We start from the raw sequence: 21,408 nt of genomic DNA, 5'->3' as shown, positions 1-21,408 counted from the left end.
TTCAGTAATAAAAATGTGGCGTACCAAAATGAAATGTAAAAATTGATTCAACCCTACAAATTTTAAGGTTAAATTGAGGGTTCAATTTATTTAGGGTTATAAACATGTGGCGTAAAATGTGAGAGGACGCCACATGTTTATTATTGAATGATAAATGTGTATGGTTATAATGAGTTCTTGTAAAGTTTATAGGCCACAAAGATAATTGGTGAAAGTAGAGAACAAATTGATGAAAGTACAAGAACAAATTTATGAATGTTGCTATTTCTTAATCAAATTTATTATTTTATTTAATAGGCCTACCAAAAATACAGTCACGGTAGCTGAAGGAACTAATGTGACAGGTCGACAACAAAATGAATAAATAGTGAAATATTAAAAATATATATATAGCAAACACAGGGACAATAGCATGACTCAGAGCTCAGCAGAAAAAATGGCTAGCACTGCTATTTCCTTTCTATCAATACCCATCAAACTTATTAAGGAGGAGATGAGAATGGCTTCAGCAGGCCGGAGGAAGAATACTATTGCAGCAGAATTTGGTCATTTTACTTTTGGAAGCGCGACCGTTGAGAAAAAAGTCCAGAAATCAAACAATTTTCTTATTGATGGTGGATTTGGAAGCCTGGAGCAAAATGGTCTCATTTATAGGCAAAATATTTTTGTTAGATCATTTGAAATTGGGTTTGATAGAAAACTATCGTTGGCTGCCTTGACCAATTTTTTACAGGTAATTAATGGAAATTACATATGGTTTTTAGTTAAGTTTGTCTCTTTCTAATTAATGTGTTTTGATGTTCGTTTGCTGTGTAGGATACTGCACTGAACCATTGTAGAATGATAGGGCTATTAGCAGAGGGTTTTGGTTCAACACCTGAAATGATTAAAAAGGACTTGATTTGGGTACTCTGCACTTTGCAGATACTAGTCGATGGCTATCCTTCATGGTAACATAAATCATATTATTTGCCTCCAAAAAATCAAACAAAAAGAGAAAAATTATTTTTCTAAAATAAAAATCGAAACAAAATTGTAATTTTATTATTTTTTCTTTCTGCTTTATGATGTGGTTTATCTGCGGAAGGCTTGATGTGGTTGAAGTAGACACTTGGATGTATCCATCAGGACAAAATGGTCTAGGACGAGGCTGGCTCGTTCGTGATGGCAAAACAGGCAGAAGCTTGGCTCAGTCCTCTAGGTTTCTTGTCCTTTTTATTGACTTTCTTATGTCACTAAAAGATTATCAAATTATGTTTCCATTTGGTTAATTCACCATTTTTGTTTTTGCAGTGTAATGGTGTTGTTTAACAAGAAAACAAGGAAGTTATCTAAATTAGCAAAGGAAATTAGGGATGAGATTGCTCCCCATATGATGGACTGTGATCCTATCATGAACAAGAATAGCAGAAAAATATTGCCGTTTGATGTTAATACAGCAGATTATGCTCGTACTGGTTTAACAGTAAGCCCCATACTTAATTTTTACCAGAACCTTAAGATTTTTTTATTTTGATACTTTAATTGACTTTATATGCTTCAATTGCAGCCTGGGTGGAATGAGCTTGATCTCAATCAGCATGTGAACCATGTTCAATACATTAACTGGATTCTTCAGGTAGAGACTTTTTGCATGCAGCTTTTGTGTTTCTTTCACTCTATCTGCAACATTTCTTCTTACTCTTTACAAAATAGCACAATCAGATTTAAAATGATAAAAATTCTCAATTTTTTCAGAATGTTCGGCCCTCATTGGTACAGCATCACAAGCTTTCTGCAATAACTTTGGAGTACAGAAAGGAGTGTGATATGAACAGTATACTGCAGTCGCTATCCAGAATTGTTAAAAATGGCGGCAATGATTCTACAGATAAAAATAATGTGATAGAGTTGGATCACTTCCTGCTTCTTGAGAATGGATCAGAAATTGCTAGGGCAAACACCATCTGGAAGCCAAGAGAAGTGAACAACTTCAAGAATGTAGTTCATAGTCCTGCAGAAGAAAATATATCTAGCATGAACTAAACAACTCTGCTGGTGAACTCATTAAAATAACTGTGTCTTTCGTATAAGTTAGAAATCTGAAGGGGAAGAAACAAATAATCAGCTAGTGTCATTCTCGATAAGTTTATCATGACAAATAAATAAAACAAAAAGCAGGCTTGCAACTCCATTAGAAGCCTGTCAACGATTCACTTAAAACTGTATGCACATTGATTTGGGGCCTCCAATTTCAAAAGAACATGAAGGTAAAGCATGCATAGAAAAAGAAAATTCCAACAGCTTAACCAGAGCAGACAAATTACTCTCAACTCAGTATTTTAGAGCCAAACACTTAAACGACATGTAACAACAAAATTATTTTTTAGTCTTTATGAGGAAAATCATATAACTAATGCACGAAAAAGTAAACATCTCATACCTGCATTATTTCAAGGTTTTAGTTTTTCACAATGAGTGATTTTTATTTTGCAGAAAGATGATAAAGTAGAATACAAATTGCATTTAATTGGATGAAATTAGGGAATTGGAGCTGCAAATGAAATTCTCTAGCAGTCTAAATGCAATCCAAGTATCTGATTTTAATCATAATTCAGAGAAAATAAAATTCACAAGTCTAGATTCTATAGAAAGAAGCATCGATCTGGTGAAAAAAAAAAAACTATTTATTGAAAAAAAAAAACTAAAATGAAAATATTTTTTATTTTTTATTTTTTACTTTTATTGGTTTAATACAGTAGACGGGAGGAAGTCTAACTCTTGAGTTTGCAAATGCAATGACCGTGATTTTTTTTTTTCCTTTCCATACGTGCTCACTTTCATTAATACTATCTTGTATTTTTACTCCATCTTGATTCTTGGGAAATGAATTCAGTTGCAGAATTTGATTTTATTATTTTCATTTTATTGACTTCGATGCAACTACGTCAGCTGAAAGGCAATATTATCTAGGTCAAATTAAGGCTGGGAAGAAGAACAGTGCATGCAGCTGTCCACTTGGTCGAGCATCTCGCTGCATGATCAAACATATTTGTAAGAAGCAAATCGGCCTGCTTTATGTTTTTGCCAAGTATTCCTCTTTCCATCAACATGCTCTCCACTTGTTTACCTTCGAAGCGCTCCATTGTTAATTCGCTTATTTAACAAGTAGAAAACACAGAGACGATAGCAAATGACTCAAAGCCGAGCAGAAAAATGGTTAGTACTGCTATTTCCTTTTCATTACTACCAATCAAACTTATCAAGGAGGAGACGAGAATGGCTTCAGCAGACCGGAGGAAGAATAGTATTGTCAAAGAATTTGGTCATTTTACTTGTAGATGTGCGGCCATTGAGAAAAGAATCCAGAAATTAAACAATTTTCTTATTGATGGTGGATTTGGAAGCTTGGAGCAAAATGGTCTCATATATAGGCAAAATATTTTTATTAGATCATTTGAAATTGGGTTTGATAGAAAATTATCCTTGGCTGCCTTAACCAATTTTTTACAGGTACGTAATTAGTTGATTAATTATGTTTTTATGATTTTCTTTTCGTATGTTCACTTGTTTATTTGAGTTTGATGTATGTATGTTGTGTAGGATACTGCACTGAACCATGTTAGAATGATAGGGTTATTAGCAGCTGGTTTTGGTTCAACACCTGAAATGAGTAAAAAGGACTTGATTTGGGTACTCTGCACTTTGCAGATACTAGTCGATCGCCATCCTTCATGGTAATATACATTTTTAAAGAAGAAAACTTCTGATCTGAATCTCCTGCACTATGAAATAAATACTCGTAATAATGTTGTTTGTCTGCTGAAGGCTTGATGCTGTTGAAGTAGACACTTGGATGTACCCATCAGGACAAAATGGTCAAGGACGAGACTGGCTTGTTCGTGATGCCAAAACAGGCAAACCTTTGGCTCAAGCATCTAGGTTTCTTTTCTTTTTATTTATTTTCTTGGTATCACTAAAAGATTATTAACTATGCTTCATTTGGTTAAATTTACCATTTTTGTTTTTGAAGTGTAATGGTGTTGTTGAATAAGAAAACAAGAAAGCTATCTAAATTTACAGAGGAAATTAGGGATGAGATTGCTCCTCATATGATGATGGACTGTAATCCTATCATAAATAGCAGAAAAATGTTGCCATTTGATGTTAATACGGCAGATTATGCTCGTACTGGTTTAACAGTAAGTCCCATACATGAATCAATGATTTTTCTTTTTAAAAGAACCTTAAGATTTTGTTATTTTGATACTTTAATTGATTTCATATGCTTCAATTACAGCCCGGGTGGAATGACCTTGATCTCAATCAGCATGTGAACCATGTTCAATACATTAACTGGATTCTTCAGGTAGAGAGTTTTTGGATGCAGCTTTTATGTTTTCTTCAGTCTATTTGCAACTTAATTGCCAATACTTGAGTTCGAGTCCTTTCTCCATTTCTTCTGATGCTAACAAAATATGCTCAGAGCTTGCTTTCTTTCAATAATTATACAAATTAAAGTGATAAAAATTTTCAATCTTTTCAGAATGTTCTCCGCTCATTGATACAGCATCACAAGCTTTCAGACATAACTTTGGAGTACAGGAAGGAGTGTGACATCAACAGTATACTGCAATTTCTATCCAAAATTGTCAAAAATGGCAGCAATCATTCTACAGATACAAATAATTTGATAGAGTTGGATCACTCCTTGCTTCTTGAGAATGGATCAGAAATTGCTAGGGCAAACACCATCTGGAAGCCGAGAGAAGTGAACAACTTCAAGAATGCAGTTTATACTCCAGCATGAACTAAACAACTTGCTGGCAAACCCATTAAAATAACACTGTTTTCGTAGTAATAATGATAAAGCAAAATAAATATAGAAGGAAAAAAAGAAAGCAGGGTTGGCATTTTTTTCATTTATTTGCATACCAAAATGCAAATGAATGAAAATTTTGCATTAGCTTAGGTACCTTCTATGGCATTTTCATTTTACTGGGAATTCATTTTCTGTTTTTCAGCTTATATATATTCAGCTTAAAAAAAAAATTATACTTCGTGCTAAAAGAACTAAAAGTTATTTGCATGAAGTTAAAAAAGCTCTCTCCATAAAAAGATCTGGATACAAGTGGTTTAAAGGAAAAAAAAAAAAAAAAAAAGCTCTCTCCATATATACTAGTGATAACCTGCTATGTAAGCAAAATTTTTAGTTATTATTATTTATTTGGGTTATTTTATTTCAGACAGTACACTAGGTTACACTCGCTATTAATGATGAACAGACTTTGGGGAGTGCCTGGAGCAGCTTTCCTAAGTGGAGTAAACAAAAATTGCCTCAATGGGTGTAGTTTTGAAAATATTTACCAAAGTGGGTTGAGGTTTAATCTTTAATTGTTTTTATTACAGTTAAGAAATTGATAGGCACCATTTATTACGTTATTACCTTTTAGAACCGCTGACATTTTAAAAAATCAAATGTATTTATATCCGATCTTTTTCACATACGTTCGAACATTTTAATTCCGAATACTTGAGGATACCCTTAGAGCATTTTGAGGAAACTTTTTTACACACTTAATGATGCTTTTTGAAAATGTTATAAAATTATTAGATAATTTTATTGACTAAAATTTTAATTTAAGGTCTTAAATATAAAAGAAGGAAGAAAAGTAAGTTATTTTTTTACTGTATATTTATTTTTATCAAATTAAAAACTTAATTCATAGTTTTGATTTTAAATTCGACTCAAGATTTGGTTTACAAGAGTAAATTTACAGAAAATTAGGAATTCTTTAATTTATATTTTTGACTAATTATGGATGATTTTTTTATTTGATTTTTTTAAGTTAAAATATTATGCTACTTATAAAGGTGATGGTTTATTATATTTATGAATAAATATATGAATTTTCTAGTTTGAAATTCGATACATTAAGCCAAAAATATATGAATTTCCTGGTTTGAAATTCGATAATTAAATCCTAACGATTTGAAATCTGAGTATGGGCCAACACATGGGCCGCAACGATTTTGAGTTGGGTTTGAAATTGCGGGTTGAACCCATGGGTCACGTAGATCATTTATGCATCCGAAACTTATCAAATTTGAACCGAGGGGCCATATCCCGCATTTGTTTAACCGGCTCACGAATTTCCACGTGTCATGCGAGGGCATTTAATTTGTTTCTTCGTTCACATGTATCTATATGTTGTTTGAAAAAATTATTATATTATTATCCAAAAATTGAAAAATAATTGGAAATATTTTAAGTAAAGTTTTAAGAAATATAATAATAAATAATAATTGGCCTTCATTTTTATTTAATTGATTATTGAGATTTTAAAAAAATATAAACATACATATTTAAAAATAAATTACATATATATGGTAATAAATTAAATATGTAAGTTTTGAAATACATTGTTATATTAATTGATTAAAGATAAATACATGTCTATGATACTTTGATTGTATATTTAAAAAAATGGATATTTAATTCATTAAAGGTAATTAATGTAGTTTGTCCTTTTTTTTTTTGGGGTACCATAACTTGCATTGGAGATCAAAAGCCCAATTTTTATCAATAATAATATAAAACAATTAACTTTTTTTGAAAAAATAAAACAATTAATTCTTAATATTTATGTTTTTTCTGAATGTCAAAGCCTAGTTTATGCCTTGTAATGATCGTCAATTAATTGTTCAGCTTTAAATTTAGTAGTTGGTAACTGTAGATTAATTTTCAGTGGTAGAAACGATATTAATATTCGTTGAATTAGAAGACAAGCTAATATGGAAGGTCACTCTCTAGCAAGAGTTTTCTATCTTCATGCTAGTCTTAAAATCTGGAATTCTATACCAAATTGTTTGTTATCTCTTCAGATTTTCTCTTAACGAAGTTTTTCTTTAAAAAAGAAAAAAAAAATTTACCTTAAGTTTAGGTGATGTAAATTGCAGAAGAAATTAATTTTGAAATAAATTAGATATTGCATTCAAGTTGAAGGGCAAAACGAGCATCATTCCAATAAAATTTGCTAATACACTATAAATTATTACGTGGACTTACCATGGTACAATTGTCACTTAATGTAGATTTTAAATTTTTGTTTTTTGATTTTATCATTTTGTCTCCACTTTCAAATTCAAAGTCTACCCGAAAGAACCAAACCTAATTATTTACAGAAGAAAAGAAATAATCTAGAAAGAAATTGCTATAATTTTTCTGGAAGCAGAAATTTCTTCTTTTGAGAATGTGAAAGAAAGAAAGAAAAAAGCTAAAAGGTCCTTTTCCCATACGCAAGTTGTAATATTGTTTGAAGAAAAGCTCATATTGTTGTTTTCATGTCTCTTCTCCGCCCTACCCTTTTTCTATGGTTCACAAGAAATGCTTGCCGCGAACTTTCCTGGTCATGGGAACTTGAATTCCCTTTGCAAATAAATACATTAAAATATACATTTTAAACAGCCAAAAATCAGCAAAGGGTTTGCAGTTTCTTTGCTGCTTCTTTCGTTAACTATCGTGTCAGCGTAGTCTTAGACACAGACTTTCCCTATTGTCAAAATGTTCCCAACATTTCCGATTTCCGAATCTAAATTTTTCATATTTCATATAACTGAAAATTTATTTAAAACTTCACTTTTTTTAACTCTATAAAATTAATTATTTTTTACTAATTATTAACGCCTGGATGAAAAAAAAAAACTAGTATAAACACTTAAAGCCTGTGTCTTTAAAATATGAAATGAATTTAATTTGTATTTATTCCAAATATCTAAGAAAAAAAAAAAACAAAAAAAGGGTTTTCTAGATGATCACGAAAATTGAATATGCTTTCACTTTCTCCTTCGTATAGTAGACAGATGTGGAATATTTCTTTTTCCATGGCTAACTAATTAAAATTTTTCTGGACCTGAATTTTGTCTAGCCAAAAAAGTTCTTGTTTGTGATATAACACTCAATAACTATAATAACTAAATCTCTTTTGTTGAACCTTCTTGTTTTTGAAAACTTGGTTTATTTAATATTTAACATCAATTAAACCGTGGCACGACGGATCGGGTTACATTTTTTTTCTTTAAATGAGTTTGGGAGTTTTATCATTATGGATAGAGTAAATTTTCATTTCGAGCGTTTTATTGCTCAATGAATCAGCTCATGTATGCAAATTTTTCGAGTAATTTTATCGATATGGTTTATAGAAATAATATCATAAAAAGCATTAATTTAGTAGCTGATTTCATAATTTTTTATCTAATAATTATTTTGCAATGATAATGCCAAACTAATCCATATTCTTTTAATTTTTGTAATGGTTCGATGACAGATACTCCCGTGCAAGTACACAGTAAGTCCATGGACCATGGCCATTATTATACATTTCCCGGTTCTTTCTGTAAAATTAGTGCATGGCAAACAATACGTACTAATCATCAAAGTCGTATTCATGTGTAATTCGCGTGCATCTAGGTCCAGTGCTCACAGCCCAGGTGTCAAAACGCGCAATTGCCATTTCATACCTTAATCTGATGGTCAACGATCAATCGATCAATCAATCGATCAATCAACTACAAAGGGTGAATGGTCCACAGCCAAGATTGATGCCCACCTATACCAATATTAGTCCTTTTTGCTCTATGGTGATAAGTGATTTGGTTGAAAATTCAAAACTTTTTTTTTTTTTTTTTTTTGAAACTGAAGAAAATATTATTAAGCATCAAAATCATTGTTTTCAAATTGCTTGAAAAGTGAAAAGATTAGGGTAAAATTTTTTAGATAAGGATGAACTATTAATTTAGTATATAAAATATAGATACATATTGAATATATTTTTAAAATATTTTTTTATATAAACTGATTTGAAAATATCTAGTTTTAAAAACGAAATTACGAGAATTGATTTGACGATAACAAATCCACTGGTTATTTTTTCTTCTAAAGCATATCTTTATGATATGGGTTTGATTGTCTAGGGCATGATTAAACCCTAGAACAGTTTGATTGAATGAGATGCCGGTAGAAACTCTATCACGTGTGCCCTAAAGTGGGTCCATCCCATACCTTTGATTTCATTGTCTAATTGTAGGGAAACATATGCTCGGTTGTGAAGGAACATCTTCTTTAACTAATACCTCCACAATTAGTCACCTGCAACTACCCATTTATATATCATAAACACACATGTGTCTAATTATTTATATATTTACATAGTTTTTTAAATATAATACCAATTAATTAATTAATTAATATAAAGTTTTATTAACATTTACTTGGGATGCACTACAGGTGGTAAGAGAGATCGATGGGGGAACTGTTCATGAACAGTATATAATGATGGCCCATTTATAGCTGTTGGATATCAAAATGAGATCAAGAACATATATTGCTAGTTGATAGGCAGAATCCTCATTGATGCCAGATGGTTCTAGATTGGGTTTAATTTCTTGGGATGAGTCTTGGTGATCATTGCTTAGCTGACTTGAAATCTGAAATTTTTGGGTAAACCTTTGAATTGTTCTTTTATGAAGAAGCTGACTGAATCATTTCAAATATTGATCCATTTTCAAAATATATAAGCTAAATCTTTTAAATAATAAAATATTTTCCTTTTTTTATTATGTAATTAGCTATGCAAAGACATTTAATTTACAATAATAATAAACATTTAACTGGTATACATGCCAATTTAATTGATTATATAATAACATTAATTAATTAGTTAATTGATTTGTAATATCAAGAAGGTGCTTAAAGCAGATTATGTTTTGTTTTAGTAATGTCCTGCACACGCATATTTAAAATAATGCTGTCTAATTGTTCAGTTATAATGAGACGACAATGTCGTCTTCTTCTTTCTTTTTTTTCCTTTTAGTTTGGTTGGTTAAGCATAGTCATACACTTGATACTTCCATTATAATTAGACTTAGTTAATTAAGTATAATTTGTTCAATTTTGAAGATACACATGCACAGTCAGCAACATGTGGGTGTTCCTAAAATTGTTTGCATATGATAATAATTATATATGTATTGAAGTGCATGAACTAAATTAGGGTTCAACGATTACCCAAAAAAAAAAAAAAAAAAAAAAAAAAAAAAAAAAAAAAAAAAAACAGATTTTTCTAAAGATTATGTATGAAGTTAGGTTATAACTTACAAGTTAGGTTAAATAATGGAGTTGCTGATTAGTGCATGGGTACTTTATTTATATATATACAAACACACATTAATTAGTGCACGTAGCTTATGTATATTGTTGATTGGATAGAAGAATTTGGTAAAATCATATGCATACTTTCAAGTTGCAGATTTCTTGGCATGTTACTTGTAAAGATTATTGATTTGGTTCTTTAATTTTAATTTATGGAATTCATAGGGTTGTAATGTATTAAGTTATGCGTTGGTGTGCATATGTACCACAAAATTTAACTAAATGCATATATCATGTTATTATTAATGAACTTGAATATATATATTCTTTTTAAATACTTAAATTATTCAATGTCTTTTAAAGGTAATTTGAATATGCATGGTTGCTGGTAGTGTTTGGATATATTAACGAAAGATTTCAATTGCTCATTCTCTCTCAAAATGTGAGATGTTTTAGGATGATTGTTTTGTCCCAAAATATAAGATATTTGAAGTATTTTAAAAAATAATAAATGATTTTTTTTCAATTTTACCCTTATTTATATTAGATACAATAACTATTTTCACAAGTTATTTTAATTTTGAAATAAAACTTGGTTTTGTAAATATAATTTAGGAAATTAATTACTTCATAATTTACTATGTAAAAACTTTAAATAATTTTATATTTTAGAACGGAGAGAGTATTTGATCAAGTAGAATTTTAGTTGAGCAAGAGTTTTATCCAAATCCTAAATATAGAAGTATATATATATGGATAAGGTCATGTTTACTGTTGCTCTTTTTTTCCTTCTCAGAAGAACTAACTTTTTAAATACATTTAGCAATTTATTCCCAAACATTTGCACGATGTGCCTCTTCATGAGATTAATTCATATTCCCTGTTAGGCAATTAAGTAGCAGACACACTCATGACCATTTGGAACGGTGAGTGGCTGAGTGAATACTATTTTCCAAACCATTAGTTGTAGTTATTTTAGATTATTGTATATACTTAAGAAAGTTATTTATTTTTAGTAAATATTCCATGGAGGACCACATGGAGCTAGTGTTGATGTTTTCTCATTTTTTTCTTCTAGAGGGGCTCCATATGCTTGACTTGAAATTAGCCCCAGTCATTTTTGCACAAACAATTGCATATGGAGAGTCTTTTTGCGTACTTCTTTTTGAGGGTAACTTCTTAGATATACATTCCTAGATAGGAGAAACAAAGATGAGTCAAAAACTTTTCTCACCAGTCACCATCTTAGTTCTTCCAAGTAAATTGTCTCGTTTACCACAAATGGAGTATAGATAGGGATATAAGACCAATGCTACTTGTTTCATACGTAGACTTTACTTAAATTTAACAGTAATTTTCAATAAAAAAAATGACTCATTTTTTAATTAATTAACCCATGATAAAAAAAAAAATACGCGACATGCTATTCTTCTTTAAATCTAAATACATTATCCTTTTTCAATCAATTACTTGAAGGGCATTTGGTTTATTTGTTTCATATAGTTGATAACTGTTTTGGACTCAATAATTGTATTAAAAGTGTTCGGTAAAGATTCTAATCGGCAGTTGATAGTTGATAGAATTCTCAATTCGTTGCACCGACGCTAATTTAATTAATCAACGTTCTTACTCCATCCCTTTTTCCAGCTAGTGTACGAACTGGATGGGAGTACAAGAGATAATTAGGACAGCAAGACCATTTAAGCGGTTAAGGAGTCAATAGGGACCATTGTGATTTGTCGAAGTAATTGAATAACTCTTGCTTGAACTTCCCATATAATATATGGTCCCAACATGCACAATACCACAATTTCTTCCAGTTCGTAGCTAGCTAGTAATTAAATGCCTTGATATTTTCTTCTCATACATACACATGGACCTCTATACTCCATACATGACATGACTAATCAAATTTTGTATATATGAGACAATATCTATCAATAGCAAACGTACTTCTTCTTAGTCTGTCTGCTAATTCTAATCATGCATACACACTATATTATAATTTATAAATGTATATATTTTGTGAAATTACCAATTATTTATCACATGCATGCACTTCCAATCATCCATCCATGTTCTAATCATCCGGGATTAATTTTATCTTCTAGCAAAGTTCTTTGTATTGATATATTTCAGTTCAAATTTCTTTAACTTAACATTTTTCGGCTAAGATTGGGTGTTTTGGGGAAAACTTATTAACTTGAGTTTAGTTTTGATGAGGTTTTGTTAATTTTTGTTCTAGTAATTTTAATTTTAATAATTGTAATTAACCCTTCATCTAAGATAATAATTACAAAACCCTAAATTATGATACGTATGTTGGAGGTTGAAAGTTAATTTGCAAAATGCAACTAACGTGCACACACAAATACATGATGAAGCTTTTGAATTTAGGAATTAGTATTCTCATATTGCTTGAGTTAGAAAGGGAGAGCATAATCGTTCTCAATTATAATATTATATAAAGATAATTAATTATCATATACGTAAATACATATAGGTAGAGCTATAGGTAGTGCATGGATGGGCAAACATGATGTTGCAAAACAGAAGTCCCTCTTATCATGGCAAGACTTGTACTACTACTTCCTTGTATAATTTATTGCAATAAATAATAAGGCAGATCACATGGATTGTTTCCCATTCATCAAATCAGACGGCCAAGATCAAATCCTACCAAATAACCAAATACCCAACAGCCCTACGATGTGTCCAATATCCAACTTATAGTTGCTGGGCTTTATTAGTGTTTTTAGGAAGCATAAAGTCCCCTCTTTTGCCTCTCATGTGACCGACCATTAAGCCTTATTTGAACTGTCATTGCTCCCACTTTGTCCTCTCTATATCTTCTTCCCTTGCATATATAATATCTTGCCGTTTAGGTTACTAAAATTTATAAAAATTCCTACCAGATAACCAAAAACAGTTTCTTGAATCAAATTTCAAACTCTAAATGGCAACAGAAGGCCTTGGTCTTGAAATCACCGAGCTAAGACTGGGACTACCCGGCGCAGCAGTGGAAACCGCGGCCACCGAGGGTTTTATTAATAAAAATGAGAAAAAAAGGGTCTTTTCTCAAGTCTCCGGCGACAAAGGTAGCAGCACCACCGTTGACCGGAAAATGATTCCAACAAAGAGTCAAGTTGTGGGGTGGCCACCGGTTTGCTCTTATAGGAAAAAGAATAGTTTTAATGAGAAAGAACGGGTTGAAAATTCAAAAATGTACGTGAAAGTTAGTATGGATGGAGCTCCATTTCTTCGAAAGATTGATTTGGGTATTCATAAAGAGTATTCGGATCTTATTGTTGCATTGGAGAAGTTATTTGGCTGCTTTGATATTGGTAAGTACTCTTTTTCTTTTTTTTTTTCTCTTTGGGTATTATGTTTTCCTAGGTAATTTTTTTTGAAGTATGATTTAACCTTTTTTTTTCATATGTATGTATAAGCCATGCAAAATTAGATATAAAATAGCATATAACACTTTAGAAATTTTTTACTTTAAATTTAATTGCAAAAATTATTTACATTTCAGATTTAGAAAACTTGCAAATAATTAAAATAAACAAAAGGAAAAGGAAAATTTGTAATTACATATCCTGTACTGCTATATAAAGACTCTGAAGTCTGAACCATAGCATGGGACGTGGGCCACTTTTTTTTTCCCTCTTTCCTATATGAATTTCAGTAGAAAAAATAAAAAAAAAAAGGATAAAACAAATTAAAAACTAAAAAAATGAAAAAATGTCAAAAAAAAAAAAAGAAAAAAAATGAAAAAGAAAAAATCATTTCATGGCATGCACTAAAATTCACGCGCGAAACATAATAATGGTAGACAGACTATAATGGTTTATGAATATGTCCATAAGATTGACAAAAAAATAGGTAAAATATAATTTCTTTTACATATTAATAAGAGATGCAAAGATTTTCTACAATTTAAAAAAAAATTAGACCCACTGTAATTATAATTAAAACAAATAGAAAAAGGGTGATAACAATAATCAATAATTATAATAAAGATGAAGAATTATATTTTATTATAATTAAATTAAGTTAAAAATGAAAAAATTCAAATACCAGTAATGACAATTTGGTTTACAAACATGGACAGGCAAAGCATTGAAGGATGCAGACAGCAGCGACTACGTTCCCATATATGAGGACAAGGATGGAGACTGGATGCTTCTTGGAGACGTCCCCTGGGAGTAAGTCCTTAATTAAAAGCGATCTAGCTTATAAGAGGCAGAAATAATAATTATAAATTAATTATTGTTAGGGATGAAATTAAACTCTTAAACTAAGACTTCATTGGCAATTAATTAGTTATCAGTAATTACGGTTAATCAATATTAATTGTTGGAATTTCAAATTAGAAAGATAAAGTGAATTAAATGAGCTAAGTTGATTTCATGTCCACTGAAGTTGAGGCAGAAATTCATAGTGTAGCTAATGCAATAATTTTTTTGAAAAACCACAATTTTGTAATGATGTTTTCTTCGATCTAAAGGTCCATAAAAACCGGTATTAAATCAAGCCATCAAACTTGACTCTAACAGCATTTTTGTCATTATAACGTCCACAACCAGTCTCGCTAAAGGTTGACATAACGTACCATTTTGATTTTGAAAACACTTTATAATTAAGCTTTACTAAATTAAATATCAATTTACTTACGATTAAGTGGTTGTAATTTTGTTTTTTTAGTAAATTGAAAATATTTAAAAATATAAACAATTTATCATTTTTGGTGATGCTAACATGTATTAAATGAATTCCACAAAATTTGTAATTTATTTTTAATTTTATGTTTAATTTCATAAAATTAAATTCAAGCGAGAAAATTAATTTTTTATACCATTAAGTTTTACCTAATTATATATATTTATTTCCTAATTTAAAACTAATTAGACTAATTATTATTGTTGACAGGATGTTTATCGAGTCATGCAAGAGACTAAGAATCATGAAGAGCTCAGAGGCCAAAGGATTTGGACTGCAGCCCAAGAGTGGTCTTAAGGGGATCACAATAGACTAAAACCACAATTAAAGTTAATTAGTGGAGAATTTGACCGAATTTATTGCTTAATCTCTGTTTAATTAAAAATTAGTGTATGCATATTTTATTTCATTAAGTTATGACTGTAAGACTTGATTTCAAGTTTCAAAATATGGGATTGGGTTAGACTCCCTAAATTTATATGTGTTAAAGATGACAATTTGTTAATTCCTATATATGTATGATTTTGTTTTCTCTTAATTCTTTTTCCTTCTCATTTTTCTTCTTCAAATAGTACTTTTTTTTGTCATTTTTCCTTTTATTTTTAAATTTAATTCTAAGTTTAAAAAAAAAAAAAAATACTCTCATCCATATAAAGGTTAAAAGCCATTGCCAAAGATAGTCTTAATCTAAATATAGGCATAACTATATGCTGACAATCTTTTCCTGTGAGCAATATAATTGATAACACACATATATATATTTTTAAGAAATACAAATTAATAATACTAAATGATGATACCAAGACAGCATTAGAATAAAATTTAATATTTTAACCATAATTAGGGATTCTATCCATTGTTGTTTAATTGGAATCAAATTAAATTAAGAACTTGTCAACTTAATCTAGGACACAATATATAGTTTATAATGTCAATTAACACTTCAAAATAATAATTATATTGTAGAAAAGAATTTCTAGAACCAAGGCCCATGTTCTCATATTCTCATACATGTATAATTTTTTTTATTTTTTTATTTTTTATTTTGTTATGAAATGCACATGATTGGTGCTCCATTGACATTAGGTTATATTTGATTATTTCTTGGTACAGAATCTAATCTGCATTCTCACATAACTAGATATTCTTAAACCAAACTACTTAACTAATTAACCTACTATTTGGTATCATTCCATTACCCGACATAATGCAGTTAAACAGTATTATCGATCTTCGGGATGTTCATTAAACATTAATCTTGATTAATATTGTTTATATGATTTATATATAAACTGTTCTTGGTCAAGGTTGATTAGGGATGTTAAATGTATAAGAATAACTAACTATTAAGCTATATTATTTCTTTAATCACTTTTTCTATGCATTCCTTAATCCTTAATCAATGCAATGGCTATGGATTTTTTAGGTTTTGATTGTCTAGTTGCAACGAATACCGCTTTTCTATTAGAACTTCAATTCGTTGCATGAGGTCATTGAGTGAATTAAAAGATTTTGTTGTTATTGTATTTTGATTGATCGGAAGATTCAATAAACTAAAATAACATGAAACACTATAAAAAAAATGTGAAATTGCAATTTATATTAGCTATTGACATAAAAGGTAGTAAATTTGTGATTATCTTGCCATCGATTACTAATTAAAAATAAAATGATATTGAAAACACATAAGGACAGCGTTCCTTTAACTTATCAAATTTGTAAAAAAAAGAAAGCGCACCCAAGTCCAAATTCCCGCAAAAGCACTTACTAAATTTAGGTTTTGTTGTTAAACCATATTTGGAAACCAAAACTTTAATTAAAGTTATAATTAACAAACACAGCTTTTATAAAATCAAATTAAGGGCAGGCAAAAGCTTGGCTCTTTCTTTTTTTTTATTTTCGGTAAAGCTTTGCTCTTTTGCTTTCCACTCTCCACTCCCCATAATTAATATTATCTTACTTGAGACGCTCAGTGTTAGAGAAATATTTATCAACTCTGAAGCAAAAATATAGATATGTCTAACACTTCAATAGTTTATCAAAAGAAAAAAAAAAAGAAAAAGTAAATAAAAATAGAAAAAAAAAGGTGTGGAGATATTAATTCAAAGAAAATTGATGTGTTCATGTTGTCAAATAAAGCCAGCCACAGCCACCTGACCAATGTAATTGCAAAACATGTAAAAAAAAGAATGATTCCAAGTATTTGTAAAGTGACTATGCCTTATCAAATCAAGAAAGTGGTTTACAAGGTGAAGCATTTAGATTGATTTCATATTTTGATTTTACATAATTTTAGAAAATTTGACCATTTCTAGCCATTTTAGTTGCACCTGTTGTTTACACTTCTTTAGCTAATTCCAAAACCACTTAGCTCATGAAAGATGAAAACCATGTGAGTGACCACAGACTGTAAACAAATTTGGTCAATACATTTTGTGAAGGTTCATTCACTTTTTAAAATAATAATAATAAAAAAAATAAATTGTATTATTACATTAAGAAAGAAGAATCACTCATTCAAATTCAATGTATTGATGTATCAAGTTCCCTATTTCTTGAATATTTGTACTGCTTAAAACCTTCTCAGTTTTGCTAGCTCCATCTATGGAAATATAACTTATTATTGCTTTAGATATTTTTTTTTCTTATTTTCTTTATTTAGGTAAACAACAAATAAATATTAATAGATGTACTAGAAATCTAAATCTCCAAAAAATTACTAACGTCACGTGAAAAGATGTTTGTATTCTTACTTATGCTAATTATCCTAAGTATCAAATAATAAGATATGTAGTGATAATTAAAATTTATTTTTTGAGAATTATAATTAAATTATTTGATTGTGATATTTTGTTTGCAATAGAACCATGTTGATGGAGGCAACAAATTCCATGTTTGATACTTGTTGATTTCTTTTACTTTATTTTCTAATCAAATCCAATTATATGATCATGGAGGATTTTTTTTTTTTTCAATAAGCAAAAAGAAGAAAGATCATTTAGCTCCCCACTTTCCCAACCCTAAAAATAAAACTAAAACCCCACTTTTTTTAAAATAAATCTGTACTTTAGAAAATAAAACAAAGTTTAAGTATAAAATAAAATAAGTTTTTTTTTTTTAACCTTTTTAGCCTACCCTAAAAAAATTTAAAGTAATTATTAAAAATATAAATTTAAAGTTTAAGCGGTAAATAATAAATTATTTGAAATTTTTGGTAAATAATTTTTTACAAAATAAAACTTGAAATTTCAATAAAATAATTTAAAATGCTAATTACAAGTTCTACTGAATAATTTCAAATTAAAAATATTGAACATTTTAATTTTAAGTGTTTCCTGAAGGATGGTGACCCGTAAATCCAGGTGAACGACGCGGGGTTGAACTTATAATCAACGGTTTTTGTCTCAAAAAGCCCGGAGAGAGAACCTGTAGAATGCTCCACGTGTCGGTCGCTATTAGGGTTTTAGCTACTAAAGTAAACAGAATCAAGAACGAACGAAAAGAAGACCGACAAGGAAACATGTTCACATGGTTGTTTGTGGGGCCTACAAACTTGTAATTGATAGGTTTTCCGTTGGCACTATGGACTCTTTCACAAAGTTGACTTGTACTTTAAGAACCCAACAACGTGGGCCCACACTTCCCCTTTTGTTCAACTTCCACACGAGTTCATTTGGGTTTTCGATTCGCTGCTTTTGATTCTACATACGATCGCTTCCTCTATCATCTCATGCGCCATTGAAATTAAAACAAGTTCGTTTACGTATTTGATAAATTAATCATCCATGTTAACTGGAAATAAGAGGTCAAGTATATATCAACAAGTTAATATCTAGAGATACACAAATAGGCCATTCTAAAATTAATCATAAACTAAAGTTTTCTAACATCTAATACATCGAACATAATAAATTTAATAAAAATTGTATAGATTTGGTTTGGTTTTGCATTTTAAACATAATTAAATTTGAATTTTAGCATTATAAAAATAAAATTAATGAATTAATAATTTTTTTAATTAAAATAAAGATTAAAATGAATAATTTTCTAATAAATTGAACTAGATTAATTAATTCAGTTCAATTTTATATATTAACTAGCTTTTGCTTAGCTCTATCAATTGAAATAACTAGATTAATACTCGAGGATTATGCAAGGATCAAAATAACCCTTTTTTAAAAAAAAAAAAAGAAAAAAAAGGATCAAACTAACATTTGACACGTAAGAATCACCCAACAACAAGGACGTGTAATAGTCTTAAAAAACATAATGACAGGAACCGGGTCGGACCGACCACTGGCCCAAACTTTTAAGCACTCAAAATCACACGCTTTCTACTCAAGTACTGTCACCCACATGTACAAATTAGAACCGCTATTTTTCCTATACACGTGTCGATCTCCAAGTGGTTCAATCATTTTGCCGGCCAGATTACCCTACTCCTCCTTTATATACTCCATCACTCCTTGTGCACATATACAGTTTCGTGCCTCATTTCTTCAACATTTCCTTCACGTAATCGTCTAAAGCCAAAAAAAATCAAATCAAGGACCGAATATGTCACCGGAAATTATTATACGCTTGCCGGTATCTGACACCACCTCCGGCATGAATCTTAAAGAGACAGAATTGACTTTAGCGTTGCCTGGTGAATCTCGCTCGCTAACGGAGATCAACGGAGCGAAAATCGGAACGAAACGTGGATTTTTGGAGACCGTTGATTTAAACCTTGGAAGCTCTAGTGTAGTTGATTGTGGCAGTAAAGATCAGAATGACTCGTCGGAAAATGATGTCTCAAGCGCCGCCAAGCCACCGGCAGCAAAGTAAGGTTTTTATAAATTAATTTAAATAATTATGCACAATTTTATTGTTTGAAGTAAATAGTTTTAGTAGTGAATTCTCTAATGGTGGTTTGATTTATAGGGCACAAGTGGTTGGGTGGCCGCCGGTGAGAGCTTACCGCAAAAACGCCATGAAAAGCTGTAAATATGTGAAGGTGGCCGTTGATGGAGCTCCTTATCTAAGGAAGGTCGATCTTGAAATGTATAACAGTTATCAGCAGCTTTTGAGCGCCTTAGAGGACATGTTCTCTTGTTTGGCCATAAGTATGTATTAGTCTATTGAACTTAAATTTGATTCATGTTGTATAGAATTAATATCATGACTCTGGATTTGAAGGGTTGTTTAGTCATTTAAATTGTTGACATCTTTGTTACAGGAAATTATTTGAATGAGAGGAAAATAATGGATCAAGTGAATGGAGTTGAATATGTGCCTACTTATGAGGACAAAGATGGAGATTGGATGATGGTTGGAGATGTACCATGGAAGTAAGTTTCCAAAAATACCCTTTTAATTAAACATCTGAATTTTGTTCTTTCTATTTATATTTTTTTTCCATAAATTGATCCAAATTTTGTTCAATTTTTGCAGAATGTTTGTTGAATCATGCAAGAGAGTAAGGTTAATGAAAAGCACTGAGACAATTGGATTAGGTCCAAGGACACCTTCAAAATGCTCAAGTTCAAGTGATTGAGGATTTGATTATCAAGAGAAGAAGATACAAGTAATGTACAGAGGCTTTTGTCTTCACTTTTTTACTAGTTGTTTTGGATTTGCAGAGTTTTTGAGTAGAAACAGAGAAATAAGAGAAGCCTGCTTGTAATTTTCTAAATTGTTGCATTATGGTCCTACTCCTATCTTTGGAATAGAAGTTGTGGGCTTTTTACCCATTTTCAGCTTTTTAACCAACACTTGCTGCTGCCTTTTTCTTTGTTTTCCCCAATTTTTTTGCCTGACACAGATTGTTATACTTGATTATACATAATATACTCGGTATATGTTACTTATGACTTGTAAGATTTGGGTTTATCTTGTTATTCATAGCTTCCTTTAAATGAAAAGCTTGGTTTAGTCAATATTAGTATGTTTAAAAAAATATGTATGGAGAGATTCTGTAGCAAAAAGTATATTCTTATACATTTAAAGAATGGATCTTTCAATTACATAACTCAAGCAATTGTATCCTCGAAAATCATAATTCTTTCGACAAGATCTGAATTTGAAACCTCTTTTTATAAATTTTAATATTTAATTGTTTCTTTAAAATTATAAATTGTCAAACAAATATAATACCCTTTATCTTGTAATAGTTTTGAGGAAATCTTCTGCATAGTTTAATGTTTAAGGCTCTTTCCTTGTACCATTGAATCTAAACAATAATGAATTTCCCTAATCATAGACAAGTTATTTGACTTGTTGACAAAAAGAAAATGGTTTCAATTTTGCAAAAAGAAATCAAAGACCTACATTCCTCAACTAAGGAAACAAATTCTGAAAAATCATGACAGACAGAATTAACAGCAAGTGCAACTTCTTGAGCATCAACTTCTACCACAGTATTTCCAAAGTTTTAATCTTTTAATCATGAAAGTACCTTAGTAAATCGTGGAGCTTGAAGAAGATCTTCAAAGATTAAATTGGTCTAAAATGTTAAATTTAACTTTTTTTTATCCTGCTAAATAAGTTTATGGGCCAAATTGACTTTTTTTTTCATG

The 21,408-nt window shown here is 30.1% G+C and overlaps 4 protein-coding genes across 7 annotated transcripts; all 4 read left to right on the top strand.

The window, feature by feature from the left end:
* Positions 1–412: 412 nt before the first annotated feature.
* Positions 413–2,025, top strand: FAT-L3 (palmitoyl-acyl carrier protein thioesterase, chloroplastic-like). Its single transcript, NM_001306020.1, is given in 6 exon segments — positions 413–733; positions 817–950; positions 1,088–1,201; positions 1,294–1,465; positions 1,550–1,618; positions 1,738–2,025. Coding segments are annotated over 6 exon segments (1,074 nt in total). The 5' UTR covers positions 413–436.
* A 315-nt stretch (positions 2,026–2,340) lies between these two features.
* On the top strand, positions 2,341–5,007 carry FAT-L2 (palmitoyl-acyl carrier protein thioesterase, chloroplastic-like). Of its 3 annotated transcripts, none has more exons than XM_089723948.1 (7): positions 2,341–3,033; positions 3,161–3,492; positions 3,583–3,716; positions 3,808–3,921; positions 4,013–4,181; positions 4,280–4,348; positions 4,526–5,007. In XM_089723948.1, the coding sequence occupies exons 2-7, from the start codon at positions 3,196–3,198 to the stop codon at positions 4,787–4,789; spliced, it is 1,047 nt and encodes a 348-aa protein (XP_089580074.1). In that variant the 5' UTR covers positions 2,341–3,033; positions 3,161–3,195; the 3' UTR covers positions 4,790–5,007. The 3 variants fall into 3 exon arrangements, with proteins under 3 accessions (XP_089580074.1, XP_020535202.1, NP_001292948.1); XM_020679543.3 differs by having other exon boundaries at positions 2,341–3,070; NM_001306019.1 differs by lacking the exon at positions 2,341–3,033 and having other exon boundaries at positions 3,196–3,492; positions 4,526–4,789.
* A 7,887-nt stretch (positions 5,008–12,894) lies between these two features.
* Positions 12,895–15,389, top strand: LOC105634941 (auxin-induced protein AUX22). Of its 2 annotated transcripts, XM_012217900.3 has the most exons (3): positions 12,895–13,473; positions 14,244–14,337; positions 15,062–15,389. In XM_012217900.3, the coding sequence occupies exons 1-3, from the start codon at positions 13,086–13,088 to the stop codon at positions 15,165–15,167; spliced, it is 588 nt and encodes a 195-aa protein (XP_012073290.1). In that variant the 5' UTR covers positions 12,895–13,085; the 3' UTR covers positions 15,168–15,389. The 2 variants fall into 2 exon arrangements, with proteins under 2 accessions (XP_012073290.1, XP_089574652.1); XM_089718526.1 differs by lacking the exon at positions 15,062–15,389 and having other exon boundaries at positions 13,086–13,473; positions 14,244–14,341.
* A 3,792-nt stretch (positions 15,390–19,181) lies between these two features.
* IAA15 (indole-3-acetic acid inducible 15) lies at positions 19,182–20,598 on the top strand. Its single transcript, XM_012217898.4, has 4 exons — positions 19,182–19,674; positions 19,775–19,956; positions 20,070–20,181; positions 20,285–20,598. The coding sequence occupies exons 1-4, from the start codon at positions 19,409–19,411 to the stop codon at positions 20,385–20,387; spliced, it is 663 nt and encodes a 220-aa protein (XP_012073288.1). The 5' UTR covers positions 19,182–19,408; the 3' UTR covers positions 20,388–20,598.
* The last annotated feature ends 810 nt before the right edge of the window (positions 20,599–21,408 follow it).

The sequence above is a fragment of the Jatropha curcas genome, chromosome 1 (genome assembly GCF_041381405.1).
Source record: "Jatropha curcas cultivar XTBG-Jc1 chromosome 1, XTBG_Jcur_1.0, whole genome shotgun sequence".
In the NCBI taxonomy this organism is placed as follows: domain Eukaryota; kingdom Viridiplantae; phylum Streptophyta; class Magnoliopsida; order Malpighiales; family Euphorbiaceae; genus Jatropha; species Jatropha curcas.
Note: the sequence above shows the minus strand (reverse complement) of the source record. Positions and strands in the feature narration are given on the sequence as shown.